This window comes from Asterias amurensis, chromosome 16 (assembly GCF_032118995.1).
Source record: "Asterias amurensis chromosome 16, ASM3211899v1".
Taxonomy (NCBI): Eukaryota; Metazoa; Echinodermata; class Asteroidea; order Forcipulatida; family Asteriidae; genus Asterias; species Asterias amurensis.
In genome coordinates, this window is record NC_092663.1 from 17,422,050 (window position 1) to 17,442,094 (window position 20,045).

General features: G+C 36.3%; 1 protein-coding gene across 1 annotated transcript in view; it reads left to right on the top strand.

The window, feature by feature from the left end:
* LOC139949065 (integrin alpha-8-like) overlaps positions 1-20,045 on the top strand; it is a 68,652-nt gene that overhangs the window by 28,847 nt on the left and 19,760 nt on the right. The window contains exons 5-7 of the mRNA XM_071947467.1: positions 7,540-7,604; positions 9,440-9,485; positions 17,174-17,260. Of these exons, the coding sequence (XP_071803568.1) occupies positions 7,540-7,604; positions 9,440-9,485; positions 17,174-17,260 (198 nt within the window). The remainder of the gene's footprint in view (positions 1-7,539; positions 7,605-9,439; positions 9,486-17,173; positions 17,261-20,045) is intronic.

The following is a 20,045-nucleotide window of genomic DNA, read 5'->3' on the forward strand; positions in this document are numbered from 1 at the left end:
GTTTTGAGAGTCCCCTGAAAAAATAGGAATTCTGATTTTTGTGTTCCCCCCCCCAAAAAAAAGGAACAAATTCGTGAAAAAAGAAGAAGATTAAACCATATAATAACGCCTCAGATTGCAGAGTAGGGCTTTTAAAACCAAAGATAAATGTAATAATATCGGGCTTCATGATCGCAAGTTTTCAGCTCACATGCTTTTGCACTTTGCATCAGAGTTGAGGTTTTTTTCTCAACAGCCTATTACATCCCTGATGCATGGGTGCTGCACTGCAACTTGTTATAAATTGGCAACATTCAAAACACAACTTGAGCATTTATTCAAAGCATTCTTTTTATCAATATTCTGATCACGAATGAAAGATGAAGTTAAGTGGAAGAGAGATTTACCCATGAATGAATGACTTAGCAGGTCTTTCTCCAGCCTCTCTCAATCTACACTGAAATGTGTACAGTAGATGGAAGTGCTACATTTGCTAGAATTGGGGAATCAACTTGATACTATTACCATGGTTTCCTGTGTCAATACTGACCATGTGATGGAATTTTAGCCTAATCCATTGTTCAGAATCGGAAGTACTTGACAACTCACTCCGGAACACTTGAGTATGGACTGCCATTTAGGAGACAATTAAAGCAGTGAATTATAGTGAAGCTCTTCCTGTGTAGTAGGCTTCACGATGTTCCTATTAACACACTCAGAAACATTGACGCTAATGGTGAAACGTGTACGTGAACAGTCTCCTCAATTATTTGCAATTTCAGAAATCTTTTTTGTCATGGGACCATTGCAGTCGGAGGTCCATAGACAAGATGTCTGAATTTCTTGATATTACCCGATGCTAGATATTGACAGCGAGCTGCATGTATGAATTTATATTTTTATCATGTTTTTTTCTTCTTGAAAATTGGGTGACATAATTTGTAGAAAGCAGAAAGCACCTAGATGTTTTGTTGGAAAGTCATTTGTGTTGTATTAAAATGAGTAGAATATTAAATTTTTAAGTGACTTTTTCCTAAAATTTTCACTTAAGATTCTGATTATTATTCAGGACATTTCAAAGACGGATCTTTTTTTCAATTTCACTTAAAAGCCGACACTTGATTCTCCACTTTTATCCATATCACTTATTCACACGCTATTGGGTACCAACCGACTCACCAATATGTTATCACTATCGCACGGATATCTGCCCGGTACCCATCCTTACAAGACATATGAGCTGGTTCCATGACATGACTCAATCAATACATGCATGAGCAGGATTTTAAAACGGGACCAGGACATAAAATAGCAGAGTACCCGTCATGATTCTAAGAAAACCTCAGTCCACGTTAGCAAGGATGAATAAATTAAATGTTAGGGGTTGTCTTTTTTTATTTTCTTACAATCTGCATATTCTGTAAGATTCACTTTATTATTTGACGTCTTTCTTAAGTAACAGGTTCCAAGAATCATGGACATTTTTGTTATGCATTTAAAAATTAAAAAAAGGGAAAAAAAGAAGGAAAAACATCCTCTAAGATTAAATGAAAACATAATGAAGTAAATTGAGGAGAGATAGGTTGAGATGAATGTTGATCTTAAAACCTTCCTTATTTCCCCTTTGGGTTCCTCTTATTTAATGTCTTCTTTATTCAAGGTTGTTTTGATCAGCAATTGACTATTAATGAAGACTTTTGTACTACGTGGGTAACATCACATGTCTGCATTTAGATTAACCACATCATGAAAACATTATTTCGTTCTTTAAATTGTTTATTTGTTAACATGTTATTTAGAGTGGGTGTATTTTTTCTTGCTGGAGTACTCAGTTGTTATGCTCTTCTTTAAAAAACATGAGGTATTTGGGGTCATGAAGTGGTTGGGTGTGTTATTGAATTGGATGGTGTTATTTTTAGCACGGCCTGTGGTTTTTCTGCCGTATACACTTCATTTGAAATGCGTGCATTTATGCAACTAATTTGCTTCCATTGCTGCCATCCAACGTGTGTACGTGTTGTGCTATGATATAAATACGGCTTTAATTTCATGGATTTTAGATACAAGCCTCGGTAATCACAAAGCCATGTGTTTTATGTCAGGCTAGATCAATACAAGTATTAAAAAACACAGCATCCTTGACCGGTTGAGTGATCGAGTGCGAAGATGCACGTCTGACTGCACCATCTTACTGCACCTCAAAGTCTAAAGGGAGAATTCGCATGAACTTTTAAAGAGTCGTTGTGAGACACTGTGGCATTTAAGCACTGTGGTTGTCAAGGCGATGAACGGCATACGTAGAGATAAACTTGTTTTGAACGGCGCGGCACGTCAAGTTGTCAGCAACGTGCACCTGAATGCCGATAAGTTCAGATTTCAAGTTGTACACGTACATGTACACTAGGTATGACTCAAATGGTTGAAACCACAATCTTGACTTGGCTTACTATATACACCTGTATTATCTTAATTGCTAAAAGTCTCATTAGACTTAGACACAGGTGTAATAGTCCCTAAGGGGTTTGCTTAGCTTGTTGTTTCTTGGTAGCTTGCAATTCTGAATAGAGTGAATTCAGCTTGTGTTACATGTACAGACTGGCATCAGGATTAGTCAAAGTTGATCATCGATTTCTTTTTTTTCTTTCTTCCTTCCTGCCTCGCAACTTTATGCTTGAAGGAAGATTTATTTACGAGCCTGTAGCAATTTCTGGCTCTCTATTCACCTCGGGCTAGGGTTTGTATTGAACGGTAACCTTATAGATTTACAGTATCTTTGCTGAGATATTTATACAAAAGGGTCTTACAAAAGTATTATTTGCAGTAATTTCAAAAGAGTTTTTTTTCTTCATTTTTATATAATTTCTATTATTACACATGTAGGCTCAATTTTGTTATATTATTATTTCAGTAAATAAAAACTTCACCAACTCCTTTATTAATTTGTATTTTCTCTCTAAATTATTCTCACCTGAAAGAAACTGAAATTATTAAATTGAAGGTAGCTTTGAACCTTTTCGACCACAACATTTATGAGTTCTATAGAGTGGAAAGTTACATTCTATCAAAGGAATTGAAACCTGCCAGACAGAATGTCAGAATTCCCCTCAGGAAAAGTACATGCACTTCCCACAATTTATTGTGCTTGTCTAAAAGGATTGTTTTATATTGATATGTTTTAAAGGAAGAGTATATGTTTGGTAATCAGCCTTGAAATGAATGGCAACTAAAACTTGGTAACTGTACTGCAGTAACACTTCTCACATTGTGTATTCCTATTTAGGGATTTCTTACTGCATCTCGACATGCGACTGGTTTTTCAGCGATACCTCAAAAACTCGACCAACATTTGAAATTAAATTTTCACTTGTTAGGTTTATTGTATATCTACATTTAAACAGGATTGAAGGCAGTGGACACTATTGTGGTAATTGTCAAAGACTAGCCTTCACAGTTGGTGTATCTCAACATATGCATAAAATAACAAACCTGAGAAAATTTGAACTCAATCGGTCATGGAACTTGCGAGATAATAATGAAAGAAAAAAACACCCTTGTCACACGAAGTTGTGTGCGTTTAGATGGTTGATTTCGACACCTCAAGTTCTTAACTTGAGGTCTCGAAATCAATGTCGTGGAAAATTACTTCTTTCTTGAAAACTATGGCACTTCAGAGGGAGCCGTTTCTCACAATGTTTTATACCACCAACCTCTACCCATTACTCGTTACAAAGTAAGGTTTTATGCCAATAATTATTTTGAGTAATTACCAATAGTGTCCACTGCCTTTAAAACAATTGAGCGGTTTCAATAACCAAAGGAATACTTTTCCTTTAAGACCACCGTGGATGCCAGACAGAAGTACAGCAACATTATAAGAAGTTTAGATTTCCGTCTTAAAGGCACACTTGACTTGTAGGAGTCTCCTGTGTTGTAGGAAGGTGTTTATTTAAACTCCATGAACCCTCCTCCCTACTACTCCTGCATCTTAAAGTTCCCCCTCTTCAGATTCCTATTTTGCTGATAATTATGAATTAGTTGGCTCGTAGGCCCCCCCCCCCTTCCCAAATCATTTTTCTAGTGATGATGAGCCGTATCGTCTGGCGGTGGATCCATCTAGTACTCATTGCTTGAGTGATAGGATTGAAAGGTTGTCTTGTAATTGGACACCTATGGTTGTCTCTAAGGGATTGTCTTAAGATGGGAACTGCCAATTTCTCCAAATTGTGAGTTGTGGAGGGTGGATGTATGTATCATAGCACTAAACGCTGGGCTGGCTTTCTTTTGATGTTTGTAGAAGCACTAAGTTGAAAATGGGCAGAGTACTCTCTGCTCACTCTAACAACAAATAGACGGGTAGTTTTACTGGAAAGAGGTTTTAATGGGTAGGAGAGTGATTGCTGGGTGATGTACACACACACTGTATATCAGTTGTGTATGATGTGTTATCGATATTATTGGTCCACATCCATGGGCAGGCCTGTGTGCTTCGTGTTTGAAAGGGCAAGGGCACCAAGGCATTTTCTCCTTGTACTGGGAGTATTTCAAGGGCACCTTTATTGCCTGTATGAACATAGAGTAAGGACAGAGCGTGAAGTATCATGCATTGAGTTGCCTGTTCAGAGAGTTAAGTAATTCCATTCATTTCAGACCTCTAGTTTAAAATGAAAATGCTCGCATGTGAGAATTTCATTAAATTCAATGATTTGAATGAAAACAATCCAAAATGGGTTGATGTTTTGTCAGGTAGTTTGTGCCAACATATCGGGTGTTCATGATTGCTCCAATCAAAATAATCATGTTGTGATTCAATTTGTGGAAGTGTTCAAATTTCAGTTCCCTTGATTCCAGAGAAAAATATTAATATGTTGGATTGGGATTGGTTTGAACTCGATATGAATGAATCTTATAAACTTTTCCCCCAATAGTAATCAATCTTGGGTATTGTCATTAAAACGCTTTTGGATTTCAAGATTTTGACAGTAAGATTAATTGAATTAAATTTAAAGAGTATCGTGCACATTTTTATTTATTTTTTTGAACTACTTTTTGAAATACACATACGGGTACTTGAAACAAATTAGTTGCAAAAAATAAACAATTTGTTCTTTCAGTGGAACAACATTGTATTTCAATTTTGTTATAGCGCTGTATCTTATAGAACCGCTACATGCATAAATGTTGTATTTTGCGCCTTTTGGTTTTGCGTGTGTGATAATATTTATAGTGAATTACAAGGTACACTTTGAAGCTTTCAAACTCACATGTAAAATCAGTGCTCTTTTAAGGAGATTTGACATTGTTGATCCTTTTTTAAGGGAAGGTTTAAAATTTAAAACACAGAACATTTTAATTTTTGATTTAACAGACAAATGACTTCCTGCTCATCAAGCAGTGAAAACACAACCAATTCCATGGATTCTGTTGAAATTCATCAAGCAGTGAAAACACAACCAATTCCATGGATTCTGTTGAAATTCAAAACAATCTTCTCTTTTGATTATTGAGAATGAAACTAAAAGAAACAGCTGTCATTCTTGGTTGTCAAAAGAGAAAATAAAAGCATCTTGTGTTTAAGAAAGATAAGAGCCGTCAGCCTGCTGACTGCTTTCCTAAGATGTTTGTTGATGAGAAGATAAAACCTTTCTAATCATTGATAGCACTTGGAAGATTACTGCTCAGGGTTAGACAAGGGTTAATTCAAAATTAGAAAATTGTTTAAGGTTTATCGTTATGCTAATTAGTTTGTACTGTCTCCCTCTTCCTTGGAAATGAAAGATAGATATCAAAATCACAGTCGACAGTTCGACAAAGATATTAGAATGAGGTATTTTATTCAATTGAAAAACACAAGACCACCAGACTTGTCCAATCCTGAGTTTACTGGCCTGACACTAAAATCACTGGCCATGGGCATGCAGTCCAGTCTTAATGTCATGCCCTGCAGAGCCGGCTCTATTCTTGGAGCTCCAACCTGACTAGCCTCCTTGAATACTTTCGTTTGTTGTTTTCTATCAGAAAGTATAATGAAACAAACTTCGCTCGATTTTTACTTTGATTGTGAAGAAGTACGGCTGAATCTACTGAGATTTTATCGGTTTGTTCTGATCCTTTAAGATGAGTTTGTTGGAGGGATGGTTTGTTTGAGAGAGGGTTTGCACAGCAAGGTTTGCAGAGCGAGGTTTACACAGCCCTAAGCTGTTTGTACCTACAGGGAAACAATGAGGAGACAGGTGCCTTGGTTAATACACTCAGTGTTCAATTCAGTTCCATCATCAGGAGCCGTCCTATATTAAACAGGTGTCTAATTTTTGCAGATGCTTGGAGAAGCAACTAGCTAGATTTTCCTTCGTTCTATGATTATAGCATCCCAGTTAAAGGCACTGGATTCATTTGGTAATCACTGAAAAAATATATGTTAGCCTAAAACATATATGTTGGCCTTGGTAACAAGCTATGGAGAATTGTTGATAGTAAAATATTGTGAGAAACGGCTCCCTCTGAAGCTCTAAAGTAATTTAATTTTGGAAAGCACTCAAATATTTGAATCTGATAAAAGACTTTAGGCCTGAAGCATTTCTCAGTCATCTGAAAGCACAACAATTTGTTCATCAATGATGTTTTTTCTTTCATTATTATGATCATGCAACGTCAAACACCAGTTGAGCCCAAATTTAGTCGAGATTTGCAGTAAACAAACAAACAAGCAAACAAACACACATCCCAATAAACAGCCCAACAAACAAATAGACAAACAAACACATTAAAACAGATTATGAGACCTTTAAAAGATGTATCTGCAAGGATGTGATGAGTTTGTATTTGCCTGGTTTCCTTTGGGGGTAGGTGGAGAGGGGGGGGGTGTGTTGTTGTTTGCCTTTAGGGAGTGCTGTAAAGCAGCTGACAATTCATGCAGTAATATGATGTGTACAATATATGTAATAGACCGTAACAAGGTCAGCCAAAGATTTCTCATTTAAAGCACATTTAGACGTTAGAAATTCCGGGCTGTGTTCAGTGAGGTAAAGAACTCAATAATATAATTTCAGTTTGTCCTTAAAGGGGAAGTCTCATTTTAGGAAATTGATATTCTTAGAGTAAAAGAATATGCTTTAAATTTGTAATTTTGTTTTTAAATTTGAAACTTTTAGTGTACACAAAGGAAAACACTTTCACTTTGTTCTTGTAAACTGTGATGAATTAATATAATTTAATTAAATTTAATTTAATTAAACTGAATTTAATTGAATAAGGTTTTGGTCTCCCTCCTCTCAAGGCTTCAGTAAGGATTTTGTAAAAAAGGGTACAAATTTGCTGAAAATTAAAAAAATGAGTGACAAATTGTTTACCAACAATATATTTGCATGTACATGACGGATAAAACAGGGTGTTCAAATTTAAGACGGGGTGTCTTAATGACACCCAGACACCCCTCTGACTAATAATATGTTGCCTCCCTTGTTTCTTTAAGAATTGCAGGTGCCTAAATTTAATTCAATTCTTAATTCAATGTTTGATGAAAGAAAGTTTATCAGGTGTTTTTTTCTCTCCTTTTCTCTTCAGTGAAACAGTGGGGGTTCGCTAAGGTTACCCATTGCCAAGCGGGTTTAAGTGTGGAAATTGCCAAAGTGAGTATTCCCAAATTTTAATATCTATTCAAAAATAATAATTAAGCCTTTAATAAATAATTATTATTTTGTATCGTTATTTTATTACGCTCCACAAGTTCATTAAAATGACACTAACAAAAATGGGGAAAAAAAAAAAGAAAAAAAAAAAATATGTAGGAGGCTTGAATGAGAAGGATAATGTAAATTTGTCTAAACTTAAAGGTGCAGTCAGCCAAACTAGTGTTATTAATAACTCTAGTTTCTCCAATTAAAGCCTTGTTATGCTGTGTCTGGAATGCATTAAAATTGAATGAGTTTATGGAAAAAGTGCAGTGTTTCCAATTACATATCTTGAAATTGTAGGAGTAGGGTGTGGTTGCATGCATACTTGAACACTTATGTTAATAATCTGTATTTAGATCCATCGCAGATGGTTGAAACTAAAGGTGCAAGTAATCTATCATAATTGAGAAGAACAAAACGTTATTGAAAGGGCAAGGTGTTATGGAAGGAAGCTGGAACAAAACAGCCATGAATTAAACCTTCTATCAAAGAGAAGAATCCACTGGTCGTTTTCATCAGACGGATTTGTCTTTAATTATTCCTAACTCTTAATGTTTTGAAGGAAGCTGGAACAACACAGCCATGAATTAAACCTATCAAGGAGTAAAATCCACCGTCGTTTCCATCAGACGGATTTGTCTTTAATTGTTCCTAACTCTTAATGTTATGAAGGAAGCTGGAACAACACAGCCATGAATAAAAAAACCTTCTGTCAAGGAGAAGAATCCACAAGTTGTATCCATCTGACGGATTTGTCTTTAATTGTTCTGAACTCTTAAAGCTTAGGTCATGTAGCCTCACACCGGAGCAATCTCTTTACAACAAAATTCAGTAGAAGGTCTGACTTTAGAGGGATTTCCCCATGGCTTAAGATGATTTCCGATATCGTCACAATGAAGGGTGAATAAAATACCTTTGACATTTGACGTCATTTGGAACTCAATTCAGATTGTGCAGAGCCGTTTCTCACAAAGGCTTTAACCTCAGCTCAAGTTAATCATGGTATGGTTGATTTAATACATGCCAACCAGAAATGGGTTAGCCTGAATTCAGCGTGCATTGGTTGAACAATGTCCTCGACACAATCCAGTTCTGTTTTTACCCAGGTTGCGTATTTGCTTGAATCGATTTTGTTGACTCCCAGAGGCATGGTGTTGTGGATAAACAGTGCTATCTAACAGGACAGGTTTAAGATGTAAAGAGAATGTCTGTTAATGTGAGAGACTGCGCTGAGGTTGTGGGCATGTCTTACATCACTGATTTAAAGTGACTCCTAGAGGCCATTCAGAATTGGCAAAGTTTACAAATTTTAACTTTTTTCCTTCAAGATTGTGGATTGGTGGCTCAAAAAAAAAAAAAAAAAATCATTTTTTAGATGTGGGAGGAAAACTCCATCTGGTGAAAACCAGCACCATTGAGCAAGGATATACAAAACAAAGGAAACATAAGACAAGATACTCAGCTGGCCGAACTCGTCAATTTCATTCCTGATTGAAGCAAATAGTGAAAGTTTCTTGTTTAATCCAGGAAAAGCCATGATCTTAAATAATATTTGTCTTATTTGAGTCATTACTTTGTTCTTCAGTGCAGAGATTATGGCATAAAGCCACTCAATATTTGAAAATCAGAATTAAGGGTGGGTGGTTAGGTAAAAACAGTTTTGAGAAAACAAATTTATTTTTGTAATATTGACTATTCCGAATGGCAACTTAAAGGACAATAAAGTTTACATTTTCCAAGTCTTGTAGGTTTGTGTATTTGATTTGATTTCCATCTTGTCTATCTTGTAGGATGACTTACTATTAATGGGAGCCGCTGGAAGCTACTACTTACAAGGTAAGAACTCTTTTTTAAAATATTTTCTTTTAACAATTTAAGTTATGATAAAGACTGCTGTGCATTACAAGTTTAAACAAAACTTGGTTTGGAGAAAAAAAACTAGCTTTTGGGATAAATTTTAAAAAAATAGTAAATGGCCTGCAGCCGATTTCACGAAACGCTAGGATTACTCCTTTCTCGAGTTAGGACGAGTAACTCATCCTAACTTAGGATGGGTTCAATGCGTCCTAACGTCTTCAGATACAGAACTTAACTCTTCCTAAGCCCTAAGATTAGGAAGAGTTTGGTGAAATCAGCAGCTGATGTTTCAACCCTAGCAGAGTCTTTTGCTTAGGCTAAATAACAACACAGCCTAAATGGATAGTTTGGTTACCTTTAAAGAATAGAAGCATGCAGCCCCCACCCTTAGTGTGCAATGAGAACACAAACCCACTTCAATTACCTCATCCATTAACGATTAAGTGGATGGTTCCTACCCTCGGACGTGACCTCTTATGCATTATATGGCTGGTACCCTTCACACCCACAACCTAAACACTGTTTGACAAATTACAGTTTCCTATAAGACAGACAAACAGTTATTGTCTAGAATCTCTTGTTTTGTTTGTTTTTACCGGGACAAGTTACTTGTGTTTTTGATTTTGTGATTTGATCGTCGGACAAAAGCTGACAATGACTGGTATCCATCAGAGTAATTATTAACTTACCAAAGTTCTTTATGCCTGCTGTGGAAACGACCGGCCCAATTTCATGGCTCTGCTTATGGAGAGAAAAGAAACAGTTCTTACAGAAGCAGGGAATTTCGCTTATGCCGTTTGTATTTCATAGGTAAGCAAGACATTAGAAGGGTGTGTGTGTTTTCCACGGTACTAGGCGTTCTTTGCTTACACAGCTAGCACAGAAATTTGGCACCAGCCTTTAAAGCGAAGAAAGCAATTGTAGAACTCGGCGGTAAGGCAAGCTGAGCCATTAGGCCCTGTTTGAGTGTTTTGAAGATACTTGTTCTTACTTCAGAAAAGTCGCCAGATTGCAATGTTTTATATGTAGGTCTAAAAGGTATAAAAAAAACACCAGAATTTTCAATGTCACAGTGATTTTCAGTAACACAAAAAGTCACCATTGATAACAAAGTTCAAGGTGTTATAAAAAGTCATTTTGGACGAAAAGAAATAGTGAAAACAAAGTGAAAAGAGCAAAATGAAGTTCAGGACGTTACTAAATATAGCACCAAAAGCATTCAAACAATCTTGCCTTGACACAAAACCAACATGGCAGTAACTGGTTCCCGTCACTTTAAATATGACAAGTAATAGTAATATCCACCCTGAGTGATAAAACGTCACAGGTGTTAGATTAGGGGACCGGGGAAGCCCTCGAGGGGATGGTAAACACCAAGGATCAGGTGGTCTATAAACATGATGGGTGTGGGTAATTACGTGTGACGCCTGCTTTGCTCTTAGAGGGAACATACGTCCAATCTTAAAGGGATGTGCTTATTATTAGTGGTATGTTTTATTACACAACGTGTTTTATGGAAATGAAACCAGAGATGACTTCAAAGCAGACTTTAATCACTTAATGAAACTTGTAAGCATTCGAATCTGAGGCGTAAACATGAATCACTTCTCATACAGTGATAATATCAGGCGTGATATTCCTGCTACTTCTTCAAACCTCATTTACAAGATGCTAAACTATTCAGAGTTTAAAGGTTAAGATTACTTAACAATTACTAAAGTATACATACACTCCATAAAAACAATATGTGTTATGGTTATTCATTTCAATAAGACAATACTACTTTGTTTCCATGGTGTGTTTCTTGAATGTTTCTGAAAGTGCATTAAAGCAAATGTGTGTTAAAGACAAGTTAAAAGGTAATTGAACAAAATACAAGTAAATATTGAAACAGAAACTTGTATCTAGTGTTATTTTATGAATTTAGGAGAAATCTAAACTACATGCAGTTTCAGTCTTGGAATTCTGTGTAAGTCTTTTTTAAGTCTTTTCCAAGACTGAGTACTCACATCTTTTAGATAAATTTCCAGGGTTTTTCCCAACTAAGATTGTACCTTTATGAGAGCAGTTATGTACACAGGATGTATTGATCATTACTAGTAATTAGCTCAAGTGCCTGTAACAGCTGTTAATATGAAATCTTCAAATAACTGATCTGGAGAATGTCACGATGCAAACATCTTAAGAAGAAATTTGTTGATCATCCTCTGTCAATTTTATTCTCATTGTACGACGTCATGTTTCTTAGAAACCCTGGATGATGTCATGAAAAACAAACTACTATTTTTATTTTTTAATTGCACCAAATGTGTACTGTGCACTGTTTACTTTCCCGAGTTCTGTGAAAAACATCTATTAAAACCAAAATAGAACACCAATTTGAGATAAATTGGAAAAAAACATTCTGTCCATTTCTTAGGAAAAATGTAATGTTTATTTCAGCTGAATGTTTACTATTTTTATGTTATAATCTGAAGTTGACAATACACACAGGCCCTAAAGATACTGCAAGAAATTCACAAAGTATCTGAAAAAAAAAAATTATATTGCACTGGCAGTTTTATCTTAAATCCTGCATAATTTTGATCAACAAAATTTCCCCCAACATGTGTGTTCATCTCAGTGCACATATTTATCTGGAAATGTAAAGGAAACGAAGAAGTGGGTCAATTTTAGTTCTATTTGATCAGAGGTTGGGAAAGGGGTCATTGATTCAATCAAAATGTAGAGCTATGGATTTTGATTTAATTTGTTAATTTGTAAAATTGACATATTTAGGAAATGGAATGGTGCTTCATATTTCACAAATGACACACATGCAGTGCATGCTTTTAGAGTGATAAAAGTGTCTTCTTGAGACTTGTTGTTTGTTCGTTGGAGGTGTTTGTTTCATTGTTTCTTTAGGGGGGTGACTGGAGGGTGTTCTCTATGGTTTGAGGAAGTCAGAAGGAAGTTGATGGTATCTTCTTACAAGGAGTTGCGGTTTCATTCTCTTAGTAATCATTAAGATAGCCTTCTTAGTTTAGTTTCACAAATAGATTAAGTCAAACGGTAAGCAGGAAATCAGTTTACCTGAGGCAACTTTCACTTTCTGAATTGTAACCGAATTGATAGAAATAATGATATGGAAAGGTTTTTGGAAATAATGATAGTAAACGTAATTCATTCACTCTTTGTCTTTCAATTAGAAACAAGAAGAAATGTTTAGTTTTAGATGTGGGAGGAAACACCCGACTCGGGGAAGCCCACGCAACTAGTTATTGACTAAGAATAAGAACCCAATCTACATGTAATTACAAGTCTCTGGTCTGAGGTAGTATTCTAACCAAAGTCCACTGAGATGAAAAGGCTGCAAAGAAACCACTGAGCCAACCTGGGGTGGATTTCACAAAGAGTGATTGCATTGTAGTCTTATCTCAAGAAAGGACGAGGTACTCGCCTAACTTAGGACTAGCCTCAAGTTTGTAATATCTCCTAGGACTACTAAGTTAAGAAAGAAGCCAGTGAGCCAACCTGGGGTGGATGTCACAAAGAGTGACTGCATTGTAGTCTTATCTCAAGTAAGGACGAGGTACTCGCCTAACTTAGGACTAGCCTCAAGTTTGTAATATCTCCTAGGACTACTAAGTTAAGAAAGAAGCCAGTGAGCCAACCTGGGGTGGATTTCACAAAGAGTGACTGCATTGTAGTCTTATCTCCAGTTAAGACGAGGTACTCGCCTAACTTAGGACTAGCCTTAAGTTTGTAATATCTCCTAGGACTACTAAGTTAAGAAAGAAGCCAGTGAGCCAACCTGGGGTGGATTTCACAAAGAGTGACTGCATTGTAGTCTTATCTCCAGTTAAGACGAGGTACTCGCCTAACTTAGGACTAGCCTCAAGTTTGTAATATCTCCTAGGACTACTAAGTTAAGAAAGAAGCCAGTGAGCCAACCCGGGGTGGATTTCACAAAGAGTGACTGCATTGTAGTCTTATCTCCAGTTAGGATGAGGTACTCGCCTAACTTAGGACTAGCCTCAAGTTTGTAATATCTCCTAGGACTACTAAGTTAAGACTAGTCCTAAGTTGTTTGTGAAACCAACCCCTGATACCTTACACATTGCCTTAACACTATACAACCCATCCGTTGATTCATACCTTGTATTCAGGGCTTGTGAACTGACCAATGAGATTGCTTGGGTTTGCCGGCAGGGCAGAATTAATTAAATGTCTACTCACTTGTCGATTTAATTGCCTCACAGGTTGAAACCTTCAATTGCCCCTTACAGGTACATTGTGAAGTAAACAAAACACTTCACATTCTCACACTTATTGTCTTCATCTATTTTTAGAAAGTATCCCTTGCCCAAAGTTTCTATATGTAAAGTTTATGCAGGATCAATCTCTATAAGACATCTTGTCTCTTTAAGTGCTCTCCTCATCTTTAAGAAATGATGACTGATTATGATAAATAATTGCTAGCAGGCATCTTTAGTGAGAATACAATAAAACCAACCACTCAAGCCATTTTCTCTCAAACTTCGGAACCTGATATGATGACCAAGTCACATTTATGTTGGCTTCTTGTAGATTGGACTGATTTATACTGTATCATCTTGAAGAAATGTCTCCCTTCTTTAATTACCTCTTACTACTCAAGAAGCTAGCGACATCTTAGTCACAAACCGCAACCAATACCCATGTGTGGTCCTTACAACTGAGTACTGTTCGTGGTTTGGGTTTACAGCCGGATATGTGCATATTCAAGCACACATTATGCTTGTGAGGTAAAAACAGTATGTCCTACACAGTAGTGACAAGTGGCTCTCCATAGCATTCTGTAGACATGTGTTTAACCTGTCGGTTAACACAAAAAATAAACAAGTTTGTTTAACCATCTTTTGGGAAATTAATTTAAACCCTTTTCTACATTTATATGCAACAAGTGTTCTGAACTTGATGATAGATTTCATTGATGAATTCAAGGTTTCAGAAATAGAGTAAATTTATAAAGTTTTAAAGGCATCAGTCTTACGAACCCAGTGATTTGATTGAATCAGAATATGCAAATGACGTGTACGGCCGGAATTTGTCCAATGTGCGTAATGCGTTAAATGCACAATGCGTGAAATGAGAGTACCCATAATTCTGTTTGCATACTGCAATATCCATACAAATTGTATGCATTGCTTGGCATGTATTTCATAGGATGGAGCTCTGCGCATAAACTAGACCAGCCTGTGTAGAGGTCAAAGGTAAATATGGCAAAATTCTGCTGGTATCTAGTCTCAATGTGATGTTAGAGGGACAGGCTAATAATAGACCTCCTTGCATTGGGTCATCACACTCTTAAAGAGCGCCCTCACTGTGGGCAAAGGAAGACCTCTCATTGGCTGATAGGTGTGTGCGTTGAGCGCACACTCCTCTGGATGGTTTCAATTGTTTTTCCTTAGTGATGGTGGCGTATGCACATCAAGGGAATTATTACTTTTGTTGAGTGGATTGCATTTTACTTATGGTTGTATTAAGTGCTTTGATGCTATTATCAAATTTGGGGCTTTAGAAGTATCTTTTTATATAACAATTATTATTATTTACTGTTCTGACAGTTTTTATAGAACTTGGGTAATGTACATATTATATGCTTTCTGCTCCTTCAAAAAAGTTTTTGTAGACAACAAAACTGAAGAAGCATAATTTCATGTTAGAGGTAGCCTCAAACTGCTTATATTCTATTACAATTTCATCTTCAGTCAACAACAGGGTAATAAAATACTGCACTTGGTTTCTGTCTCCTGGATATTGATGGGTTTTTCCTCCAGTGTTCTCTGGGCAATGTACTGTGCAAATAAATCTTGAAGGTTTGGGAATGTTTCCTGTTCATATTGTTAAGATGTCATCAACTGCTTGATTGATGACGAATCATTGGCTAGGAATAGTTGCTCCTTGGGTCTGAACACCTTAGTCTTTATTGCCAGCATTGAAACTGATCTGAGTGGGGACCCAGCCAAGAGTTCTGTTTTGTACAATTGGTTAATGTGTAGGCCTATTCCTTCGGTGATTGCTCCACAAACTAATGAGCATAGAAACCGACTTTGTAAGACGCACTGCAGCTGTTGATAGGAAACATCTCCCTTCTTCAAGGATATGAGATAGTGATTAAAGAACATTTCAATCTGAGATAAAATGTTTCTCAGATTGTGTGTTTCAACTACAGGGTTATTCTTCCTACGTGGACATAGCAGCTCTAGATTTTTGGCAATATATCAAAGATGCTACCTCCTTGGAAATGACATTTTTACATGTTATTAGTTTGATTGTTAAGGATTCAAACAATTGAATGCATCCAAAACCAAAGGCATATTTTGCCTTTAGCAAACACCTAAGTCCTGTGTCATGACCAGCCTACTACATGTACTACCTTCATGTGCAGACCCAACCAAGTGTTGTATTTTCTAGAATTTAATCATCTTTAACTAAAGTCATTCTGGAAGGAATTACTGCTTGAAGGTCATTTGTCTTTGTTCATTCTTATGGTTCTTGAAGCTGTCAGTAGATAACTATAGCAAGTTTCTACACATTGTCAGATACTATAGGTTTATTATTGTTCATGCAAGGTCAGTCTCTCTGAGTCAGGGATGCTTCAATCTGACAATTTGAGTGTGTTTTAAAAGGGTCGCAAAACCAAGGATGGGTCAACAAAGGTCATGGCTCTAATAACTGAAGAGGTGGTTTCATTGTGTAGAGAATTCCATTTGTATTCTACTTGTTTTATGAAGTGGGCCTTGTATGTAGTGGATAGTGTACCGAGGTCACACTGATTGATGATCAGATTGTTAACTGAGTTTGATGAAAATCACAGATGGGTGTCAAATACATGTATATGGAGCAGTGACCTTAGGTCAGAGGTTAATCTCAGGTCAAACTGTATGGTGTCAGTAGTATGCAAATAATAGCTACTATACTGAATTTTCAGTTATTTGAGTTGAGTAGAGTTCTACAAATAAAAAATAAACTACATGTACCATAGAGTACTAAGTGATGTAGGGATATTGGATTTATGACAATGTAATAATAGCAACAATGTTCCGATCAAATGATATTAAGTGGGTAACAGTGTCTAGGGACTCTTGGGTTTTTTCTCTGGCCCGGGATGTCCTGCTTGTGTCACTACAGGAAAGGTTATCCATGTTGACAAAGTTTTTTAATAATACAGCTTGAGGCTTTCATTTGTATTGATGGTCTTGTTTATTTGCTGTGCTTGTTTCAATACTTAGTGAAGAAATGGAATTGTTACCATTAATTTAGATTTCAAAATCTTAAATTTAGCATTAAAATAGTTTTTGCAAAGAAACCTCTGAAGCTTAATTTGTTTGTCAGATTCTTACCCATATCTGTCCGACTCTTCTTGCAACGCACTGTTTTTGAGAGATAAGAAAGAGACCTTTCTTAGATATGTTATTGTCTCAGTTTTATCAGCATTCTCTGTCGTGTTTGTCATGGAGCTATTTTAAGATAGAGCATCTAATTAATAACGAATGTGGGAAATCTAATAATAACTATTCTATTTCCTCACTAGATCAGTCCAAGATTTCCCTTGGATTAAACCCGTCCAATCTTCCCTTGGATTGAACCTGTCCAATCTTAATGAATTAATGTGACTTTCTTGACCTACTTCTTACTTATAGGTCAGATCTATGTCCAGAATCTTACGACCAATGATCTACCGGCCAGCACTGGGGAAATGTCTCCTGAGTTTGACGATAGTTATAGAGGTAAGCATACACATTGACAATTACCTCACCACAAGTTGGCAAAACTAATAACTAAGACCATTAATAATAATAATAACTAGTATTTTAGTCGCCAACCATAGTACAGTACATCACAGCATGCCCTACATAGAACAATGTTTGAAAGGGATAAGTAAAAAAAAAGGGCTTAAGTTTTCACAGGGAAGTAGTACTATACATGGAAGAGGTATGTTTTCAAGAGTTTTGTAAACACCGTTGCTTCAAACTGCCTCTAGACAGCTTGGTGGTCTAGTGGTAAGAGATATATTCTAGCATTCTAGCAATGCAAAGGTTGTGGGTTTGAATCCACCTGTAGATTGTTTTCACAGCACTCAGGAAAGTACTGACACAGTGCTTACATACACATCAGGGTAAAAACAAATAATATTTATCCGTGGATGCAAAACTAACATAAATTACAACAATCTTCTCTTTACTTAACTACCTGATATGTACACCTCTTGTACGGGCATCCAGAGTGCTATATATAAATCATGCATCGTGGATGAGTCTCATAGACCTTCACATAATATTGACTAGTTGTCTGTGATGCATTTGTTGTTATTGCTGACATTTTCGATGCTTTACAACTCTAATTCAAGGCCATGTAGAGATAATAGATTGGGTGTCGTCTCATGTTGCTATAGTGCAGAGTCTGCCAACCAATAAGAGATAATCATTTTGGGCTCCTTAAAGGAACATTACACAATTGATAAGAAAAAAACTTGTCTAAGATCACAGATTTACATAAATCTTACACAGTCTAATGATGATGATAGTAGAAAACATCCCTTGAAATATTTCTGTCTGAAATGTCACATTTGATATAATTTTAAAATAGTTTCTCGTTTGGAGTTTATTGCTCTTATTATCATAGGAGACTATGATAAGACGATGTTAAAAGACAGTCAGAACAAACATACAAGGTGGGTGAAGGGGCAGGGAGAGGGGGCAGGGAGAGTGGACAGGCAGAGGGAAGTTTGAAGATGTTTTGTTCTTTAATAAAGGAGGTAAATGAGGAGATTTATGTATGAAGAATTTCATTATCAGAAGAGATGAGTCAAGTCTTAACATTGTTTAAGCATTCATCACTAGTGTTTGTAGGTATCAGTTTGTGACTTGATGCTCCATGTTTGGTCTTCAAGTACTTGGGGATAAAATATCGGAATATTTATAAAATGATTCAAGAATGCAAACATTGTTGCTGTAGGCGTTGTAGGATTCATTGCAGTCTTATATTGCCCTTTAGACAAAATGCAAATGGCTTTAGAAATGTCAGACGCATTGAATATCATGAGACATGTGCTGAACCTATTCATTAATACAGACCTTTAGAAAGCCTAGTAAGCCAAGTAACAATAATGAAATAATAGTTAGCTGTATTTAGTTTCAGTTGTTATTTGACAATCATTTTTTGTTGCAATGCCTACATCATCTCTTATTTGATCAACATAGTCCCTAATGTAAATACATTTTGATACCTCCTCTCAATTTGTTTGCTATTTATTAAGTAACAGATTGTTCAGTTATGTTTTGCAAAGAGTAATATGTCCCCTATTTTTGAGATATTTGCAAGTACTGTTTAAAGGGTTTGGGTACTTTTTGTACGACTCAAAACACAATGTCCACAGATTTACGTTAAACTTTCACGATATGAAGATAATGATGGTAGAAAGCTTCCCTTGCTGAGGAGCACGTGCATTGTATTTATGCTACTCTCCTGAAAACATTGCTCTGTGATTTTTCTCAAACACTTGGCGACTAATGAAGCTGAAACTTCTAGAGGTAAATTATATGACATACATCTTCATTCACAGTGAGTAGGGTTTCATGTCATGGTCAAAAACTTATCAACTTACCAAAAAGGTATTAACACTTTGGGAACTGAAATGCTAGTCTAATCATCCAAGTGAAAATGTATAATATCCATCACTCTGAAACACAATACACCACTCTCTAGGTACTGTGTCTAAATTCAATATAAATATTCATGCATCAGTTGTTCCATCTTCTTTTACTTTTATTTTGCTCAAATTAAGATCTGTACATAAATAAACTGGCAAGTTGCGCATATTTTCTAAAAATTTGGGGACCATTTTGGTTCCATGCACATTGCTTGAATGCATTAAGGTAACAAACTTTAACGGTTCCCAATAATGGAATATGCGCAAGACTTTTCCCAGTTTATTGATGTAGATGGATGAGGGTCCCTTGATTTGAGGGGTGGGGTTCATTGATAGCAGTACTCAACTCACGTTTAGTTTTATTTGTTCACATTTCAAGCTGTGTAGAATATTTGTATGTACATGTATGTTAATTTTCTGGAGGTAGTGCTTTCTGCTCTACCAGCCAGGCTTCTGATGGATGATACACAAGCGTACATACCCGTATTATGAACTGTAAAGGGAGTAACCCTGTGTCAGCCCCAGGAGTAGGTGGAAACGGCCCCTGGAAAAATAGTTGATTTGTAGCCCACACCTTGACGTGGTCTTCAGGCCTTGTGTGTCTGGGGACTTGCATAGAAAATATAAATAAAAAATTATTCAAAAATCTACAGTTGACATGCAGGGAAATCGAATCAGACTACTTGGTTTAGAACAATGGTGTGGTATTTTATTTGAATTCATCTTCTTGTTTTAGGGGTTTTGTGACATGTTTTTATTTAAGTGATATTTATTGCAGCCAGAAATATTGTAGATGCTTGTTACTAAATGGTCTCAGTTGTTTTGAGGTAGAGTTGAATTAAATGCTTTATTTAGATGAAGGA